General features: G+C 37.2%; 1 protein-coding gene across 1 annotated transcript in view; it reads left to right on the top strand.

The window, feature by feature from the left end:
- The window catches only part of LOC110463718 (potassium voltage-gated channel subfamily H member 6-like), a 253,657-nt gene that overhangs the window by 123,085 nt on the left and 108,148 nt on the right, over positions 1–22,424 (top strand). The window contains exon 2 of the mRNA XM_021518537.1: positions 9,661–9,891. Coding sequence (XP_021374212.1) covers positions 9,661–9,891 — 231 coding nt within the window. The remainder of the gene's footprint in view (positions 1–9,660; positions 9,892–22,424) is intronic.

The raw sequence follows: 22,424 nt of genomic DNA, 5'->3' as shown, positions 1-22,424 counted from the left end.
TTTTTGTGTGATTATTAGTTTTGTAGTAATAGTCTTTAACCTTAAACACTATGGCAGGTTTCTTACAACGATACATATAGACAGGTGATTACAACACTATATGGCAGGGTTCTTACAGCAATACATATAGACAGGTGATTAAAACACTGGCAGGTTCCTTACAGCAATACACACAGACAGGTGATTACAACACTATGGCTGCATGGGTCCTTACAGCAATACATATAGACAGGTAATTACAACACTATGGCAGGTTCCTTACAGTAATACATATAGACAGGTGATTACAACACTGGCAGGGTTCTTACAGCAATACACATAGACAGGTGATTACAACCCTATGGCTGCATGGTTCCTTACAGCAATACATATAGACAGGGGATTACAACACTGGCAGGTTCCTTACAGCAATACACACAGACAGGTGATTACAACACTATGGCTGCATGGATCCTTACAGCAATACATATAGACAGGTGATTAAAACACTGGCAGGTTCCTTACAGCAATACACATAGACAGGTGATTACAACCCTATGGCTGCATGGTTCCTTACAGCAATACATATAGACAGGGGATTACAACACTATGGCAGGGTCCTTTCAACAATACATATAGACAGGTGATTACAACACAATATGGCAGGTTCCTTACAGCAATACATATAGACAGGTGATTACAACACTGGCAGGTTCCTTACAGCAATACACATAGACAGGTGATTACAACACTATGGCTGCATGGTTCCTTACAGCAATACATATAGACAGGTGATTACAACACTATGGCAGGGTCCTTACAGCAATACATATAGACCGGTGATTACAATATCGCAATATGGGTACTTTGTTATTGAATTATGTGTTATACCAAACATTAAGCTTCCCTGCTTGATTGAGCTGCTGAATGGACCTATCACATGCTATTAATTAAACCCTCCGGGTTCTATCAAACGTGTGCGGAACATTGATCCGAATATAAAAATAGCTTTCTATGCAATCAAATTTTCAACAGTTGATTTGAAATGTTTGTTCCATGTGTCAAAAATCATTTAAAAGGACATTTTCAACAAGACTATTTAAAAAAAATAAACAGTGAAATTAATTTCTTTCATTTTTTTATCCACTTTGAAGTTTTCATAGTTTTAAAAATAGTGCAATCATCAAGTTGTTAGGGAATATCATTAAAAACACAAGACCACAAAAAAATGGTACTTGATTAATCGTTAATCATTCTGAAAACACATCAGGGTCCTACACACCATAAACACCATATCAATCAAACACAACTCATTTCTTCTCAAACTGAATTTATCAATATAGTTGTAAAATGATAAATATTACAGAATCGGTTTCCTAAATCTCTTTGATGTTTAGTTATGACAATTTTCACAATTAAATATACCCAAGGACAAACATAAATATACACATTAATTTAAATGACAACTGTCTTGTTTAAACAGTAGGCCTTGCAGGCGTGTCGGGGATATTTTGTGTAATTTGTAACAATTTGTCCTAGAATGAGTAGTCTATTCCGTGATATACAACCCGCAGGAAGTGCCTATGGTCTGATTAAGCGTTTTACAGCTATAAGAACACTATAGGAACAAAGTGAGCTATTATGATATTGTATAGATTGTATTAAATCAAACATCTCGAGGGCCAAAAGAAATTCAGAAACTGAGTTGTCAAATTAATTATAAATAACATATCATATGGTTTGTGTAGATTATGCTACGTTGTATAATATTTAAATACATGATGAATATTAAAATATTGATTTTTTTTTATTTCTTTAACAAGAAATTCCAGTCTCCAGATTAAACGATTCTGCTGTATACACTGTTACAGTGGTGTCATAATAGTCAAATCTCTCACAAAAATATTGATTGAAGTTGGCAGAATTAAGGGATCGCCCCTTCACATTCTGACAGCTGCCATGCATTGTAAAGAGTGTGTACTTTCATCTCTGAGGACCAATATTTGTGTTGGCTTACACTATCAGATGTGGAAATCAGTGGAACAATCAGATTCTCATTATTTTAACGTTTTAAAAAAGGTTGGGATATCTACACCCTTAGCATATTGGAAGACAGGTTCTGCTAAACATCTGATGGAAAAGTATTGTTAGGTTTGGTGTATTGGTGGACAGTTTCTCCTCTGATTGAGACAAGTATTGTTAGGTTTGGTGTATTGGTGAACAGTTCCCCATCTGATTGAGACAGGTATTGTTAGGTTTAGTGTATTGGTGAACAGTTCCCCATCTGATTGAGACAGGTATTGTAAGGTTTGGTGTAATGGCCGGTAGACAGTTTCTCCTCTGATTGAGACAAGTATTGTTTGGTGTATTGGTGAAGAGTTTCTCCTCTGATTGAGACAAGTATTGTTTGGTTTGATGTATTGGTAGACAGTTTCTCCTCTGATTGAGACAAGTATTGTTAGGTTTGGTCTATTGGTGAATAGTTCCCCATCTGATTGAGACAGGTATTGTTAGGTTTGTTGTATTGGTGAACAGTTCCCCATCTGATTGAGACAGGTATTGTAAGGTTTGGTGTAATGGTAGACAGTTTCTCCTCTGATTGAGACAAGTATTGTTTGGTGTATTGGTGAAGAGTTTCTCCTTTGATTGAGACAAGTATTGTTTGGTTTGATGTATTGGTAGACAGTTTCTCCTCTGATTGAGACAAATATTGTTAGGTTTGGTGTATTGGTGGACAGTTTCTCCTCTGATTGAGACAGGTATTGTAAGGTTTGTTGTATTGGTGGACAGTTTCTCCTCTGATTGAGACAAGATTGTTAGGTTTGGTGTATTGGTAGACAGTTTCTCCTCTGATTGAGACAGGTTTTGTTAGGTTTCGTGTATTGGTGAACAGTTTCTCCTCTGATTGAAACAAGTATTGTTAGCTTTGGTGTATTGGTGGACCGTTTCTCCTCTGATTGAGACAAGATTGTTAGGTTTGGTGTATTGGTGAACAGTTTTTCCTCTGATTGAGACAAGTATTGTTTGGTGTATTGGTGAAGAGTTACTCCTCTGATTGAGACAAGTATTGTTAGCTGTGGTGTATTGGTGGACAGTTTCTCCGCTGATTGAGACAAGAATTGTTAGCTTTATGTATTGGTAGACAGTTTCTCCTCTGATTGAGACAAGTATTGTTTGGTGTATTGGTGAAGAGTTACTCCTCTGATTGAGACAAGTATTGTTAGGATTGGTGTATTGGTGAAGAGTTTCTCCTCTGATTGAGACAAGATTGTTAGGTTTGGTGTATTGGTAGACAGTTTCTCCTCTGATTGAGACAGGTTTTGTTAGGTTTCGTGTATTGGTGAACAGTTTCTCCTCTGATTGAAACAAGTATTGTTAGCTTTGGTGTATTGGTGTAATGGCCGGTAGACAGTTTTTCCTCTGATTGAGACAAGTATTGTTAGATTTGGTGTATTGGTGGACAGTTTATGGTAGACAGTTTCTCCTCTGATTGAGACAGGTATTGTTAGGTTTAGTGTATTGGTGAACAGTTCCCCATCTGATTGAGACAAGTATTGTTTGGTTTGGTGTATTGGTGAACAGTTTCTCCTCTGATTGAGTCAAGTATTGTTAGCTTTGGTGTATTGGTGGACCGTTTCTCCTCTGATTGAGACAAGTATTGTTTGGGGTATTGGGGAAGAGTTTCTCCTCTGATTGAGACAAGTATTGTTAGATTTGGTGTATTGGTGGACAGTTTATCCTCTGATTGAGACAAGAATTGTTAGCTTGGGTGTATTGGTGGACAGTTTCCCCTCTGATTGAGTCAAGAATTGTTAGCTTTGGTGTATTGCTGGACAGTTCCTCCTCTGATTGAGACAAGAATTGTTAGCTTAGGTGTATTGGTGGACAGTTTCTCCTCTGATTGAGTCAAGTATTGTTAGCTTTGGTGTATTGGTGGACAGCTTCGCCTCTGATTGAGACAAGTATTGTTAGATTTGGTGTATTGGTGGACAGTTTCTCCTCTGATTGAGACAGGGATTGTAAGGTTTGTTGTATTGGTGGACAGTTTCTCCTCTGATTGAGACAGGTATTGTTAGGTTTGTTGTATTGGTGGACAGTTTCTCCTCTGATTGAGTCAAGTATTGTTAGCTTTGGTGTATTGGTGTAATGGCCGGTAGACAGTTTCTCCTCTGATTGAGACAGGTATTGTTAGGTTCAGTGTATTGGTGAACAGTTCCCCATCTGATTGAGACAAGTATTGTAAGGTTTGGTGTATTGGTGGACAGTTTCCCCTCTGATTGAGTCAAGAATTGTTAGCTTTGGTGTATTGCTGGACAGTTCCTCCTCTGATTGAGACAAGAATTGTTAGCTTTGCCTCTGATTGAGACAAGTATTGTTAGATTTGGTGTATTGGTGGACAGTTTCACCTCTGATTGAGACAAGTATTGTTAGCTGTGGTGTATTGGTGGACAGTTTCTCCTCTGATTGAGACAGGTTTTGTTAGGTTTCGTGTATTGGTGAACAGTTTCTCCTCTGATTGAGACAGGTTTTGTTAGGTTTCGTGTATTGGTGAACAGTTTCTCCTCTGATTGAAACAAGTATTGTTAGCTTTGGTGTATTGGTGGACAGTTTATGGTAGACAGTTTCTCCTCTGATTGAGACAGGTATTGTAAGGTTTGTTGTATTGGTGGACAGTTTCTCCTCTGATTGAGACAAGATTGTTAGGTTTGGTGTATTGGTGAACAGTTCCCCATCTGATTGAGACAAGTATTGTTTGGTGTAGTGGTGAACAGTTCCCCATCTGATTGAGACAGGTATTGTAAGGTTTGTTGTATTGGTGGACAGTTTCTCCTCTGATTGAGACAAATATTGTTAGGTTTGGTGTATTGTTGAAGAGTTTCTCCTCTGATTGAGACAAGTATTGTTAGGATTGGTGTATTGGTGAACAGTTTCTCCTCTGATTGAAACAAGTATTGTTAGCTTTGGTGTATTGGTGGAGAGTTTCTCCTCTGATTGAGACAAGTATTGTTAGATTTGGTGTATTGGTGGACAGTTTCCCCTCTGATTGAGACAAGTATTGTTAGGTTTGAGATTTGTTTCCTGTTTGTAATTGTGACATTGTGCTGTTGTATCCTGTCTATATCATTGAATAATAATTCGGCATAAAACAGCTCTACAGCACACAACAGTCTGACAGCTTCTATATGAAATTGATAAGAATTGACTATTTGTAGGGGAAATATCAGATCTACAGACAAATGAAATGAAAATATCTTGGGATGTTGTTTCTGGTTTCAATTTAGGAGACAATTTTGTCTGCTGGTCCGCCGTGGAAATAATTAAATGTTCGGTATTAAGGTGGTGCCAGCAGAGGAAATGTTTGCTGAGCTGTGATATTTTTAGATTCTGAAGATTATATGGTGTAATGTAGTAACAAATTCAGATCACTAAGCAAACCTGATACAATTCTGGTGACGTCAGAACAATATCATCTATCACATCATATTTTTGAAATAGAAATGTTTACACATCATTGTCAAATACAGCATTGTTGTGTTGTAGGACTTGACAATAATCTGATGTTGCATCATGTTTTAGGTGGAAACTGTCCTGCTATCATAATTAATTCAACATTTGGTGACAGGCATACATACAGTCAGTTAATTATTAAAAACAGCACACTTTCACTGGCCAATGTCATTTTGAATCATGTGGATAGTGAACAGATTTGATTAAAACTCAGAAGAAGATATTCAGCTTTAAGAATGAGCTACAATCAGAAATCAACATGGCTAAAAAATCACTACTAATAAAGACATGGTTTACTGATTACGGAAACAATTAACAATCTTATAATGGTTGGAACTGATTGCATTGGGATTCACAGATCAGACTAATGGTGTTTAGAGAGTATTTTATGGTAAACTGAGCCATCTGGGTTGTTTCCATGGCAACACTGTATATTAGTACAAAGATGTTAAAGTACATAATTACATACTCTTTGTATCCATGATTTACATCAATCACATTTAACCTCATTCACCTCCTGGGGGCTTGGGAGTTTGGACCTATCTTGTACAAAGGAATTTCCATTTTGGATAATTTGGTTTATACATCTGTAAAAATGACTAACAGGAAAGCCATATTAATTGTTGTCAGATAAAAAGGATATTTAATATTAGAATGCTCACTACAGTAATTGTCTGAAAACATAACTGTACCATACTTAATTTGTGTTTCATATCAGGGGATTATTTGGTACTGATCATAGTCCACTGGATGTTTGAGTGCAATGCTGAGCAAGATTACAGTAATAGACTTTGATTTACGACAGGCCGGGTCTACTTCGAGGTTACTGGTACAGCATTATTGAACACATAATTCAGAATCAAAACATTCCGGAGAATATTCTAATTTTCTGTGATTCATTGTGAGGCAAGTTTGTAAAGACAGTTAAATCTAATTCACTATTGCACATGGTCTCCCTATAACTAAAGCAGATGACTTGTGACAAAATTGGTTTTTAAATGGTGTACATTGTATAAATGTTCTCTGTATCTCTTAGAATAAAATATTGATTCTCAAAATTTAAGTTGAAATATGAAAAATAACACAGAGCTCAAGCTCAAACTCGGTGTTTGGGTTGCTATTCATTAATCATTTTAACTTTGTAATGAAATTGACTGAATTGTTAGATGAGATTGCCGTCAATGATATGGCTCAGTTGTAACTTCATTTTCACATTTTGTTTCATATTTGGCACCATATTAAACACCATTAACCAACTTTTTTCCCCAGTAGAATATGACCTTTTATTTTTTAGGGGTTGGTGCGAGGAGGTGGAGTAGTATGTAGGGTTAGTGTAAAACACATGTACAAGGTTTATTTTTTGGGGGATGGGGCGAGGGAATGGAATAGTATGTAGGGTTACAGTGTAACACACATGTACAAGGTTTATTTTGGTGTGGGATGGAAAAACAAGCTTGTCGGAAATATAAGACTGGCCAAGGTCATACACTTCTTCGCCAAGTAAGACTGGCCAAGGTCATACGCTTCTTTGCCAAGTAAGACTGGCCAAGGTCATATGCTTCTTCGCCAAGTAAACCTGTCAAGACACAAAAATGATAACCATGTTTTCTCTCTATTGAAGGTAATTTTGACCATTTAGCAGAAAATGAATATAACTACTGACAGAGAATTAATATTTTTTTCACAGTTTAGCAAACCAGGGATGCTGCTCATCCAAACCTTGTCACCTGTGTTTCAATTTACTGAATTGTATAGACAAGATAGAGTTAAAGAAGTTCTTTTTTCAGATTTCTGAATTCTTTTTGTATCATTGAATTCTTGTAAAATTATTGATCCTTTTGGAAAAATAAAACGTAAATTATTTAACATAACTATTCTACCACTGATAAACCTTTAATGTAACCCAGGCAATTTGTAATTGAACTTTGAAAACCAGCTTTGCTTCAGATCAGAAAAACCAGCTTTGCTTCAGATCAGAAATAGTTGGCCTAGATTTGAAGGACATCAGTGATCTTATATTTTAGTTCGAAAAGATCCATAGAAATCTAAAGTATAAATATAGATTTACAGGGAATCAATAATCACATCTATTTTTTCGTAAACTATAAACAAATCTAAGGCTATAGGCAGGTAGCTTGCATAAGATTCTTTGTAATGGACGACAGTGCTTTGTTTGACAATCTTTTAATGATAATTCTACAGTTCTAAACAAGATTTCTTGTGAAGCGTCTTCATATGTGTACAATTAAAATCTGCCACACTACTCCCCGCTTTAAAAAGTGTTTGCCCTTGAACACCAGTCTAACTCCCTGTCACCACAGGGAGGGTCAAGGACACCATTTGTAACAGAAAAGAAAGTTGTGCGATTCCACCGGGTATGTATGGAACCTGATCCCAGACTTCCTAGTCGGGAGCTCTACCACTGAGCTAAAGGGAAAATCCCTCTAGCGCAAAACAAGAAGGCGACTTCATCCTGTGTACAATTAAAATCTGCCACTGTAGAATAACATACCCCAGTTAACTTTGTGGGTGATATAATGTGTAAGTTCTGACATTACAGTAAAATCATGAGTGCTTATCATTAAACAAGATGGAAGGTATGAAAATTGTAAGTAGGGAAGTAGTGCATTTTGCAGAGGACATTGTGACATAACAATTGAAATGAGGTCATCAAGAGAATATTAACCTGCTGTTTCTTAAAATAGTAAAACTGTGAGTCAATATCTCAAATCACAGACCTTCACATGCTTACGATTCAACCAATGGGAATGAAAGAAAAATGACATGTAAATTATTCTAATAAGGATCATTTGATTAACTCACTCACCCCTGCAATTTCATAATGAACTAATCCAACCTTTGAATTGGAAGATTTAAAATGTGTCTTCAGGGGTTAATGAGTTAAAAGAATCTTGAGTGATAGCTTTAGTATGAAATTATGATATATTCAAATTAAGTAAATACAGTGATCATACGATTCATAAACAATATTTTATTTGATTATCGGAATATCTTGATACAGATGCATGTAAAGATAACAGGAAATCCAAAATTAAACTATTCCACACCGTCAGATATGTGGCTGTTATTTACCACACTCTCTGTCCATTACAGTATTGGAAACAGAACCCAGCATGTGTATTTGTCTCAAACTTCCAATAGGTAGGCCCTTACTCTGAATTCCGTAGCTGATAGATGGCTCTTACCATGGATTTTGTGGCTGATGGATGGCAGTATTGCATGTGACTTACACTTCGTTGATAATGATATAATAGATAGCAAATCATAACATCTTGTTTATCATATAGACAGCTAGTGGCATTGATATGGTCCCGCAGCCCGGGAGGGTGCTCATCTCAGCAGTATAGCGATTCAGGTTATCGGTTAGGCCACCTATGTAAATGTCACAGCTACGTCCAGAGCCACTCGTGGCGGTGACTTTGGACGATCGTGTGTGGAGTGGTTCTGTCATTCGAAGCATCCACATACTCCCAGAAGCTGTCTGTATTGACGTTATCATCGTAAAATACATAACATGAGCCAATAACAGCGCCGCCTTGGAGAATACCTTTACAAATGAAACCAGATGTCACCATTTAATATAGCTTGAAATGATAACAATATCAACGCCAATGGCACAGCAAATTGAATTGTATTGGTATTTATGACCCACTGACTCAGGAATATGTATGTTCTCGTTACATGTCAGATTTTATGGTTTAGCGCCGCCGCCAAGTCAAGGTCAGACCAGCATGAGTCTTGACAGTTATTGCCCTTTATTATAATTTATATGCAATTCCTTGTGATGCTTTATTAGGTGCATGAACTGCAAATATTGATGATGTCTTCGCTTACCAAACATTTGTTTCCTTAAATAAAATTTTACAGTTAAACTAATATGTCAATAGACTTTATGTCAATCATAAACATGGTTATTGAAGTTCATATTTTTTGTCTTGACGTTTACAAGGGGAGACCACTCTCACCATTTTCGAGATATTTGTAATAGAACCAGGAGTTTTGTCCCAGAAGGTGATTGCGATTAGTTCACAATCAAAGTTTTTTGTCCAGCTTTCAAAATTTCTACGAATGCGCTTTTAAATAAATAACATTACATGATCATTAAATAATGTAATAAAAAATTAATGTTGTCCTTTCAATTATGTTTTTCAGATCGTAAATTTGTGATTGCAAATGCCCAAGTTGAGACATGTCCCATTCTCTTCTGTAACGATGGATTCTGCCAGCTCACAGGATCTTCCCGAGCCGAGGTCATACAAAAGTCGTGTATCTGTGACTTCCTGCATGGCCCTCTCACCAGCTCCTTCGGGATCCTGCAGATCAAAGACGCCTTACAGGGGTCGGAAGAAAAGCAGGTGGAAATTCTTTACTACAGAAAGGATGGTAAGTCTATTATGGCACGACCCTGTATCTCTACAATAAAAAATAGGACACCTTAAAAACCTGTTACTCTATCTGTAACCTCCAAAATAAAAAACCCACAAAGGGTCAGGATGACTTATAGGAAATGATCCTGAGATGGTCCTGACCAAGTGTTGTTATTTTTCTGGTCGGTCCAAAATCCAACATGGCCCCCATCTTAAAAAACATATTTTATACTTCATCTCCAGTTCCACTGCTGCCATTGAGCTAAAAGTTGGTGGTGATGTTAAGGACAGGAAGCCAACAAAGTGTTGTTATTTTTCAGCCCCGTCAAAACTTCAACATGGCAGCCATGGTGGCCATTTTGTAACATGATTGCACAATCATGGTTTTCCTTAACAACACCTATTTTAAACTTCTTCTCAAGTTCCACCAGTGGGATTGAGCTGAAATGATCCTGAGATGGTCCTGACCAAGTGTTGTTATTTTTCGGGTCGGTCCAAAATCCAAGATGGCCACCATCTTAAAAAACATATTTTATACTTCCACTGGTGCCATTGAGCGAAAAATTGGTGGGGGATGTTTCGATCCGGGCCACGAAAGTGGAACTCAGCTATAAATTTGCTTTAAAATGCTTTTCCTCCTTAATGCCTAAATGGATATTGCAACCAAATATGGTATGAAATTTCATTAAGGGAGGGAAAGGAAAAGGAAATTACCTAAAATCCTGCTTTTAAACACTACTCGTTAATGCCAAAAATAGATTACAACAATTTCAGTATGAAACATCATTTAGAAACAAAAATTTCTTATATAAATGAGGCAGGTTTAACCACCATTGACAGCGGGACGGGGCCTTAAAAGGAGAAATCTATTCCGATTTAGGTTTAAATGCTTTCTGATAGCTTAATTTACTGACAAATAGTTACCCTCTGCTGACCAAAACTACCATCATGGAAAACACATTCTTAGAATATTTCACTGAAAGTTGAAAAGTTACCATTCCCCTGCTCAGTCTTCGTAGTCAGATGACTGTTTATGACACGACCCTATATGTCTACAATAAAAATAGGACATCTTAAAAAACCCATTGCTCTACCTATGACCTTCAAAATTAAAAAAAAAAAGTTGGTAAGTTTTATAACACAACCCTGTTTCTTTACATTAGAAATAGAACACCTTAAAAACCCATTGCTCTAAATCTGAAACTTCTAAAAATAAAAAAGAGCTTTTATGTTCCCAATGAACAGGTATCCTAGCTGAAATTACCTGGTGAGCTTATGATAGGGTCAGTATCTAGAGTCAATATGTCATTTTGTTTCTTTTAACCACCCCTTCTTAAAATAGCCCGGAGTCATAACATGTGTTCAATAGGTTCATGTACCTGGGATTGTATGTTACAACGGTTCCTCAAACAAGTAATCTTGACCTACTTTCAAGATCACAGATTCCAAATAATGCCAAAAACAAAAAGATTACCTAAACAAACGTTGGTCTAGATAAATGATATTTATATATATTACATAGACATCAATTAAGATCTGTTAGTTTAGATATTTAGGTCAAATTAGTCAAATGTTCTCATGCACTTCTGTGAAATTGGATATGTTCATGGGGTCCAAGTGTCATTGTTTTCCCAAAAAAACCCCACTATTTCTTTGGTACAAGAATTTCTGGATTATTACTACCCAAGGCAGCTTGCAGTGTACTACTCGTACAGAAGATACAGACTTATAATTTCGTGAATGATGAGAACCCACAAAATCAACATATTTAAAAACCCAATGAAAATGAGTTATTTCACTGTGAATAATGGTTAAAAAGCCAAAAAGATCCAAAGTTTCATTTGGCTGAAGATATGTATTTTGGCCAGTATGTACCAAGGATAAAGTAATGTCAAGTTTTTATAATATAAATGACCCTGACTTAATTTCAAGGTCACTGGGGTCTTTGTGTCTGAAACTTGCAAATGGTTGAGATGCTTACCTTTTAACAATATACATATATTTCGCATGAAGAGACAAACCAAATCATGCTACCAGGATTTGCCTCAGGGTCAAGCTGCAGACCTGGGTAACTTCAGTTCCATGGTAATTTCCTGCAAAACAACTTAGGACCCCACACTATAAGCATATAAACACATACCCAACAGATACATGCATGGCAGATATTATTATTAACACATTAAATTAATACAGTCAATGATAATATGATGATTTCACAGGAGCTTTTATATTATGTGCTAACTATTGGTCCTAAGCCACCTTGATAATACCTCATTATGTGGCTGTGCTGGTGCTGGCCATGGAGTTGATTCATGTTCTGCTTTGCAATGGGTCTGCTTCCAATGGTATGTCTTTCCCATAGTACCAGCTCTTATGCACACACTGTAGCACCCACTGTTGAGTGGTGTTTTTGTGTAGTCTTACCACATTTTGTATATATAAGTGCAAAGTACAAAGCTTTGATCAGTAAAATTATGCCATAAATGTCAACTTTATGTAGGTGTTATATACAAGGGTTGCATGCTATTTCAACATGTAGGCTGTCAAATGAATTCATCTGACATTTAATGATTTTCTCCAAAGAATTTTTTTATTTATCTTTTTTTTTCATGTGAGCTAGTTTTGTCGTTATCAAAGAGGACTTCGTTGGATACATGTGTTCATGTGGAAAGGATGCCATGCTGGCTTGGCATGAATTTTAAACATAGCACATCATTTCAGATTATAATTCAGAGCTCACATGCTTTTTGTTTAGTTCAACCCTTAACGATTCTGTTACCACGTTTATAAACTGAAACTATCTATACATTGGAAATTTTGTTTCCAGCATTGCTATAACATTTCTTTAAAAATTGGAAATTTTCATGAAAAAAGACAAAGAGTTAGCAAATATATAGATATATAATGTAAGTGTAGCAAATATATAAATATATAATGTAAGTGTTCTATTTTTTGTCTGTGTCTTGTTAAAGAGCTGATTGCTCTAAAAGTGTGACAACCTCATACTGCCTACACCGTTGGAATAACTTCCTTGCCCCATATACCAATATTAAGTAATTTTTATCCTACAAACATACATTTGCAAGGATCCTGCATTTTTTGGGAAGATTCTGTTGATATTACTTCTATATTCCATATATCAACAACAGGTTTTAAGTTGTAAAAATGCATTGTGGCCAAATCAGGGGATTTGAACCCAGGACCACGGAACATAACAATGTTGCTTTAACTAATTTACCCTTAAAGACACATTTGAACTCTACCAATTAAAAGGTTAGACTTGTTCATTATGAAATTTCAGGGGTGAATGAGTTAATCAGCTGAGCTACCTGGTCTATGGCAGTATCCAGACTAGGTTTAGCAAAATTAAGGGAACAGAAAAAATCTGAATCAAAAGTGTTAAAAACTTGAAATGTCATTTCTCAAGACCTACTGAATTCAACTAGAGTCCTTAATAAAAATTGCAGATGCATGTATCTTGGAGACAGCTTAGCACAGATTCATTTCACTTTTCATTCAGAAAACATGTTTCAAAGTCCTGTTCAATCTATGATCATGTCTGTCATGATCATTAGTAATGCCCCCATTTCACTAGGATACGACAGGCGGCGTCGGTGTCGGTTAGCCACCATCCGACAGCATCCGACAGGAACGTAGATTGACCGAATATCAACCAAGCACTGGCCGAAGGGTGACGTCGAGAAACCCCAACTGACGCAGAGTGACCGAGAGAACATTTTCTGACCCCGGCAAATTTTGAGCATGCATAAAAATCGGCTGCGACAGGCCAAGATAGCATTTTGACCGAGTACTAACCCTCATCAACCGAACTTCACCGCAAGGTGACGTAAGTCTAACCGAATAGCAACCCCCATCGACCTAACACAAACCCTGAGAAACCCTGCCTGTCCGAGTGTTTTATCAGACTCGGTCAACAGTGCGTTTCTCTGCGTTGGTGTTACGTCACAGTCGGTTGCTCTGAGTCGACATTCGGTCACATTCAGTCAGCAAACAATGTCAGGGACCGTCATGCACTGCCTGGCGGGGTTAGACATGGGTCGCCATTCGGTCATGCTGCGTCAGCCTGCGCCAGTGTTACGTCAATATTCGGTCAGCTTGGGTTGTAGTTTGGTCAATGTCGGTTGCTATAAATACGGGTGCGCCACATACGATTGGCTAGTGATACATTTGTTTTCCAAAGCATCATGCCACCAAAGAAATCAAGAAAAACGTTAAGACAGGCAATAAAGAAGACGAAGGGCAAAGCCGTGATGCAGCCCGGAGACACTCCAACAGGAGACGACGAGCACCAGGTAGAGGTCNAACAGTTTTGCGACAGCCCAAAATTTACTGACCGACCCTGATTGACACTGACGCAACGCAAGTGAAATGGGGGCATAAGGGAATATGTCTAGATTTAGAATACAAATAAAAATTGGCTAATATGTGTCTTGTAACTAGAACAAATAACAACAATAAGCACCCTGCACTCAGTGCTGCAGGTGCTTAGAAAGCAGGACAACAGCCTATCATATTCCTGAAACTTTAATTATTACTTAGGGAACAGAGAATGTGAAAGGTTAAGTCATTAAGTCCTAAAATTAGAATTGAAAAATGTAATTATACAGTGAGGTCAGGTGATGCCATTAAGGTTGTAACGTTAACAAGATCAAAGTGACATGCAACCTATAATTTGGACCAGTATTCCTCAGCTGACAGATCCGCATCAGTAAAGTGTTTGTAACATATCAGAGTTATTCATTACTCTGGTTCTGACAAATGCTTCAATTGTAATTCCCCTGCAGGAAAAACTCATTTTCCTGAACTAATGGATTCTGAGCACACACATCAAATTCATTTCTTTTGAATATAAATTGGGAGACAAAAAAATACTTCATGACATGAAACAGTGTCATTAAAAAATGTACGTGATTTTAAAATTTGAAAATATTTTTAAGAAGACTTACAAATTCTTTGAAGAAAATTTGGACATATTTAAATTTTTTAAAAGAGCTGGTTAAAATGGCTCTATAGTTTTTTCCTTTTAATAAAAACTCTTCTAAATTTGAAAACAAATTTCTTCTGTACTGTTCAATCCTTTTGAAAATCATTCCATGCATTTGTAATCAATAGCGATGGCTGTGTTTTTACTAATTTCGAGTTCCGCACATTGATTGGTAAGGCCTGTCGCCTGAGAGCAGAAATCAATGGCAAGGTTTAATTGAACAAACATGTTAAAACAATGGAGACAACAAACAAAACCTCTCAGATGTAGCATAGACTCATTTGTATGGATTAACACCATAGCCAGAACCTTCCTATAACTTCCTGAAGACTGTAAGTGTCCAGTGACTTTTTAGGACACCCGAGACAAAGTCTCAAGTGACCTATTGCGATCGCCTTTTGTCCGTCGTCCGTCGTCCGTCCATAAACAATTTACATTTTCGACTTCTTCTCCAAAACCCCTGAACCAGTTTCAATGAAATTTTGCAGAAACCTTCCATGGCCAAAGGTCAATTAAAATTGTGAATTATATGGTCCCCAGCCCCCAGGGGCCTGTGAGGGGCAGGGCCAAAAAGGGTAAAATTGACTTAAATTTCAAAAATCTCCTTCTCAAGATCCAGATATGGTAGAATCAAATACTCTTCATAGATAGAAGGGTCTTAAGGTGCTTTACTAAAATTGTGAATTTCTTGACTCTTGGGTCTCACGTTTCCCCCTGTGGAGGGGGTAAACTTTACTATAGTTTATATAGGGAAATCACATTTTGGACCAACATTTGTTTAATTGCCATTGGAAGTAATTCAATTTAGCATTATCAGTATTGGGTAGCAGTTTGATAGCATGCACATATCAGCCCTGACTGACCCCGGCCCCAGGGCTGATGGGTGGGGCAAAAAAGGGTTGAATTGACTGAAATTTCAAAAATCTTCTTCTCAAGACCCAGATATGGTAGAATCAAATACTCTTCATAGATGGAAGGGTCTTAACTCTTTCCGTACCGCAACTCCGGTCCGGATTCCGTACCGGATGTACTTATCAGACTCGCCCCAGCGCATATAACAAAATGGCGGATTATTAATGTACTTTTTAGACTAGGTGTAACTGCCGCAAGAATTAAACAGGTAACCGTGAACAAATATTGTTATTGTTTCATGTTCTGATTCATAGACAAACACTTCTTCATTTTTGTAGCATAATGACTAACTGGCAGCTGATTATGACTGAGAAATCGACATTTGTCTGGCAATAAACGATATGATTCCTTGTATTTAACACTGCGTTGTAGTGCAGGTTTGAAATGGGGATTGAATATGGTTACGAATGTGGAGTCGTTGATTTTTTTTCTAAATACAAGTAGATTTCATCAAGACTTATATTAGAATATTCAAATTTACTTCCATAAGTCTCAACAAATATCTGATGATGAATTTACAAGTGTTCGTATCGAATTAAGTTGCCGCCATCTTGTTTACATTTGAGGCACCAAACGCAAACATCTTGCGGCAAATGCGAAAACATTAAGTCACATAATAAAAAAGTGTACTCTGCTCAAATAAAATCATATCTTCCAAACTGATGGGTTCTGATTTTAGCGACAATTTATTGTTTTTTCGCGACAGTCTCGTGCGATAACCAACTAAACATCAGGCAGATTACATCAAAGTCTCTTGTCGTGTGTACACAACAACGGTACGGAAAGAGTTCAGGTACTTTACCAAAATTGTGAATTTCATGACCCTGGGGTCTCACGTTTCCCCCTGGGGAGGGGGTAAACTTTACTATAGTTTATATATAGGGAAATCACATTTTCGACCAACATTTGTTTAATTGCCATTGGAAGTAATTCAATTTGGGTTAGCATTATCAGTATTGGATAGCAGTTTGATGGTATGCACATATAAGCCCTGACTGACCCCCAGGGGCTGATGGGTGGGGCCAAAAAGGGTTGAATTGACTGAAATTTCAAAAATCTTCTTCTCAAGACCCAGATATGGTAGAATCAAACACTCTTCATAGATGGAAGGGTCTTAAGGTGCTTTACCGAAATTGTGAATTTCTTGACCCTGGGGTCTCACGTTTCCCCCTGGGGAGGGGGTAAACTTTACTATAGTTTATATAGGGAAATCACATTTTGGACCAACATTTGTTTAATTTCCATTGGAAGTAATTCAATTTGGGTTAGCATTATCAGTATTAGGTAGCAGTTTGATAGTATGCACCTATGAGCCCTGACTGACCCCCAGGGGCTGATGGGTGGGGCCAAAAAGGGTTGAATTGACTGAAATTTCAAAAATCTTCTTCTCAAGACCCAGATATGGTAGAATCAAATACTCTTCATAGATGGAAGGGTCTTAAGGTGCTTTACCAAAATTGTGAATTTCATGACCCTGGGGTCTGGCGTTAACCCCTGGGGAAGGAGGGGAGGGGGCAAAATTTGTTATGGTTTATAATGGCAAATGATACTTTGAATATTACATGTTGATAACTTGATTGGAATTATAACCCTAAGTTGACAGTTTGATACTTTGTAAATTTTGAGCCATCCCTACCCCCAAGGGCTGTAGGGTGGGGCCCAATGGAGTCTGTGTGCTAAAATAAAATTTCTTCATTTTCCTTGTTTAGAATCAGAGGTGCTAGTTTCAAATACTTTTCAGTCTTAAATCTGCATGCTAGATATTGAATAAGGTGGTTTTATTGTTTTTTGTCACTTTGAATAATATTTCTGTTCATGTTAAAAACAAAAATCAACTCTCTGTATAAATATATCAGGTGACGGTTAAGGCCCATGGGCCTCTTGTTCTTTAAGTTAAATAGTTGGATATAGGCTGTTTTTTCGCTAGCAAAATGAAGCGAAAAAAAAGGAATATCTTCCTAATTTCAATAAAAATATTGCTATAATTTCCCAAATTATTCAGGAATAAGATGATGCTAAATTAAATTTATTTAGAAAAAAACACTTATCTTATTCTGGTCAACCTATGCGGGGGATAGCTTAAGGACTGTAATTAATGACTGAGATATGAAGAGAACAACACTGATCTTTGGGAAAAGGGAGAATTTGTCTGTAAACAAGACTGGACTAATTGTATTGGTTGGTTAAGGAGATGACTGCTACAGGTATTATTCAGATCAGGAATGAGCTGAGATTCGAAGGAAACATTTCAAAACCTACCACCTTTGAAAAACAAAATTCATTCAAACATAACTATAAAATAACATCTAGGAATGATACTGTGGAATTTGTTGAGGACACTCATAATTGCCGAATTTTTTAAGGGAGATAACTCTCACACAAAATGTATTATATATTAGGGGTGTGTATCGTGGGTGATGCTGCGATACGATACATATTACAATACTTGGGTCGCGATACGATATCTGGAAGATATATACAATGTGTATTTAGCATTTATTTGAAACCTGTCTTCATACTTCTATAATGCGAGTATAATAGGTACAATATAGATAACATTAAATACCCAAAAGTACTCTGTAGACATCATTTAGATCTCGTATTACTTCACTTATGACTTATGAATATTATAATAGGATAACAATATATAAAATATCCTGCCTAGAATGGAGTGAAAATTGAGGATTTGGAGTGTCAGTTTATACCGTAAAACCATAATTTTCAACAGTGGAAAACGGACGAAGATCATTGGCATAATATCTACCGATAGGAGTCGTAATTGGTTTTGAACGGAAACTGTCACATTTCTGCTTAATTCCCCCAACATATAAGTAAGACTGTCTTGTTTGACATATCCTTTTTAATGTTATAAAAGACGTGTAAACGTGAGTTTCTCTTCGAACTGGCACGGTAAAGATCAAAGTATTGACGAGTCATGCGTGGTCATGTTCCTCGTATTTCCTGCATATTCAAGTTTTCTTCGATATTCATTGCAATACAAAAACAATTTGTCTGTCTAGATTACATTATCTTTGGAATTAGTAGATTTGAAAGAAAACCCATTGCGAGATAGGCGACTTGAAATGTGCAGACGCCTTAGCGTATATTTCTCATCATCGTCTCAATCCGCCATTTTGGTTTGTTGAGTGCTATAACTATTTTTTCTTTGAAGAGTTCCAACAAGGGAGAGTACAAAATGAAAAGTATCGCAGGTAACACGATACAGTCTTGCCGCATTGGTTCATCGTATCGCGGCCCTTGCGATCCAATACATCGATGCATCAGTGAATCCTTACACCTCCTATTATATATAATGTTGATTATATCATACTGCCTTAAGTAGATCTGTCATTATGAAGACAATGAAGAAGACACTGACAGATTATAACATTATCATCAGTGGCCACCCTTGTAATGTCACACCTTGTAATTATGATGTAGCACTTCTTCCAATATCAAAGTAATAATTGTCATCTTTGAAGATAAATGAAAAGAAATCCTTTTGTAATTGATTGTAGCAACATTTTCTTAATACTATATAAATAGCACAATTTATTATGAGATGGTTTCCCATTAGACATAAAATTGTCTGTCTATCAAATACCATATGTACAGACATGTGCAATGTTCTCAATAACCCATTTAGGTGTGCTATTCTCACCTGTAATGATCCATTAAGATGTTTAATGGTGTCTGGTTGCTCGTTAAGGTATCTCGTTAAGGTATTTCATGCAGGTAGTAGAAGCAGTGTGTTGAGCTAATGGGAATGGATTAGACTGGTAGTGTACATGTCCCACCACTTATTGGCTCCTATTGATTAAGGTCTAGACAAACACTATCACCCACTTTTCCTATTCATTTTTATTTCTCTAATAATGTAAGAGTGTAAATTTCTGCAGACAAAAGAAAACAGGATAGACTCCTTATCTGTCTCAGGCTCCATTTGCTACAGAGATTGACCACAGCAATAAAGTACAGCTGTAGAGATTTACTACTGCTACAAAGTACATGTGCAGAGACTGTCAACTGCCACAAAACATAGCTTCAGAGATTGCATACACCCACAAAGCACAGCCTCAAAAATCATCAACAGCCGAAAAGTGCAGCCTTAGAAATTATTTCATCCTTATAGGCTAAAAATTGGCTATGGCCACAAAGTACAGCCTCAGAGATTGGTTGTACCACAGCTATAGAGTACAGCCACATAGATTGGTTGTACTACAGCTATAGCGTACAGCCTCAGAGATTGGTGGTACTACAGCTATAGAGTACAGCCACATAGATTGGTTGTACTACAGCCACAATGTACAACCACATAGATTGGTTGTACTACAGCTATAGAGTACAGCCTCAGATATTGGTTGTACTACAGCTATAGAGTACAGCCCCAGATATTGGTAGTACAGCTATAGAGTACAGCCTCAGAGATTGGTTGTACTACAGCTATAGAGTACAGCTACATAGATTGGTTGTACCACAGCTATAGAGTACAGCCTCAGAGATTGGTTGTACTACAGCTATAGAGTACAGCCACATAGATTGGTTGTACTACAGCTATAGAGTACAGCCACAGAGATTGGTTGTACTACAGCTATAGAGTACAGCCACAGAGATTGGTTGCACTACAGCTATAGAGTACAGCCTCAGAGATTGGTAGTACAGCTATAGAGTACAGCCTCAGAGATTGGTTGTACTACAGCTATAGAGTACAGCCTCAGAGATTGGTTGTACTACAGCTATCGAGTAAAGCCTCAGAGATTGGTTGTACTACATTTATAGAGTACAATTACTTTCTACCTCCATTTATCTCTTGTTTATTCCTGTTAAAGATTTCTCTGTTACTCCTGATGGTATTGGGTATGTGTCATCTCCTAGAGTATGACAGATATAGCAAAACAACATGAACGTCAAATAATGATAGAAACAATAAGGTTACGTTATAGAAATGGTAGCATATGACATCACAACCATCTTAAAACGGGAGAAACGTGCAAAAATAAAATAAAAAACATTACAAATGCTGATACACAATATTTCAAAACACATAATAATTAGAATGGAAGAAAAATAATCAGTCTCTAAGGTAACTTAGGGTAACTAAGGGTAAGCTAGACAAATATCAACCCTTGGTGTGAGATTCTTGAATGTCTATCCTTCGGCAGCTTGAATTTGACAGAGGGTTAGAAGATGAGGAACATCCCCCTTTTGGTGGATATAAGGTTTTAATAATCTGTGACGGAGCTTCCAGGAAAGGGAAGGTTTTATTAATTTGTGACAGAGCTTCCAGGTAAGGGAAGGTTTTATTAATCTGTGACGGAGCTTCCAGGTAAAAGAAGGTTTTATTAATCTGTGATGGAGCTTCAAGGTAAAAGAAGGTTTTATTAATCTGTGACGGAGCTTCAAGGTAAGGGAAGGTTTTATAAATCTGTGACGGAGCATTCCTGAAAGGTCATGGAGGGGTTAGGTATATTGATATTGTTTGGCATCAATCTAAAGAAATTTGATCATTTATAAGAGTATGTATTTCAGGACCGAAATTAATTGTTTTCTTGATTTGTAAATGAGGAATTGTTTATCCACATGTCGACAACGTAGCACAATAGTTTCTTTAATCTTGTTGATTTATCAAAGGTTTTACTGGTAGCACTCCCTAAAGTCTGATGATTAAAACCTACAATTAATTAACTGGATTAGGAAAAATAGCAATAACACAGCATTAGATAAGGTCAATCCCATAGCTTGTTGCCTGTCCTATTTCTGACTGACAGAATGACATACATACATTACTGTTATGATACCAGTGAAAACATCCCTGTTTTACATTGTCGTCTGTGCAGACGCTTGTCATGTTTCTGATGAATGTGAGGAGTTGGGAAGGGCGAGGAGGGGGAGGGGAGATGATAATTGAGATTCTATAGTTGTGCATTGAAATTGATGAAAACTAGATACAAGTCTGCACTGAAATAATCAATAAAAGTCTAATGAGGAAAGCACCAATCTGACCCAAACCTGTCTTGAAGCTTTCAACAAGGAGTGGCTTTCTTTTTCTATATACACAGTTAATAGTCTCTCCTCACAAATCTAAGAGTGTCTTCCCATTACGCAGAGATATCAACACTTCTGGTCAGGGAATGATATTTCTGTCCTACCCTAGGGTATTAGGCAGGGGGATTTCCCAGTCATAACAACTGTGTGATGTCACGCCAACAATAGTATATCACAGAAAATAACTCCTTGTTTTTGCTGGAAAACAATGCAATCAATGGGTGTGTTTGATGCAATCACCACTTGCATTTAAGGTGGGGGGAAATTATCATTCTCCACTTTGGGAATAAGAATGAAAAATCTTAACATGTTGGCTAGATATATTTACTGAAATAATTATACCCCTTGAGAGTTGATTTTTAGCCCACCATCATCTGATGGTGGGCTATTCAAATCACCCTGCATCCGTGGTCCGTCGTCCGTCCGTCGTCCGTCCTTAAACAATTCTTGTTATCAGTATTTCTCAAGAAGTACCTGAGGGATCTTTCTCAAATTTTATATGTAGGTTCCCCTTGGTCCTTAGCTGTGCAGGGCTACTTTTGAGACTGATCGGATAAACAACATGGCGGACAGCATATGCAGGCAGC

The sequence above is a fragment of the Mizuhopecten yessoensis genome, unplaced genomic scaffold (genome assembly GCF_002113885.1).
Source record: "Mizuhopecten yessoensis strain PY_sf001 unplaced genomic scaffold, ASM211388v2 scaffold10921, whole genome shotgun sequence".
In the NCBI taxonomy this organism is placed as follows: domain Eukaryota; kingdom Metazoa; phylum Mollusca; class Bivalvia; order Pectinida; family Pectinidae; genus Mizuhopecten; species Mizuhopecten yessoensis.
This window is presented reverse-complemented; position numbering and strand designations above follow the sequence as displayed.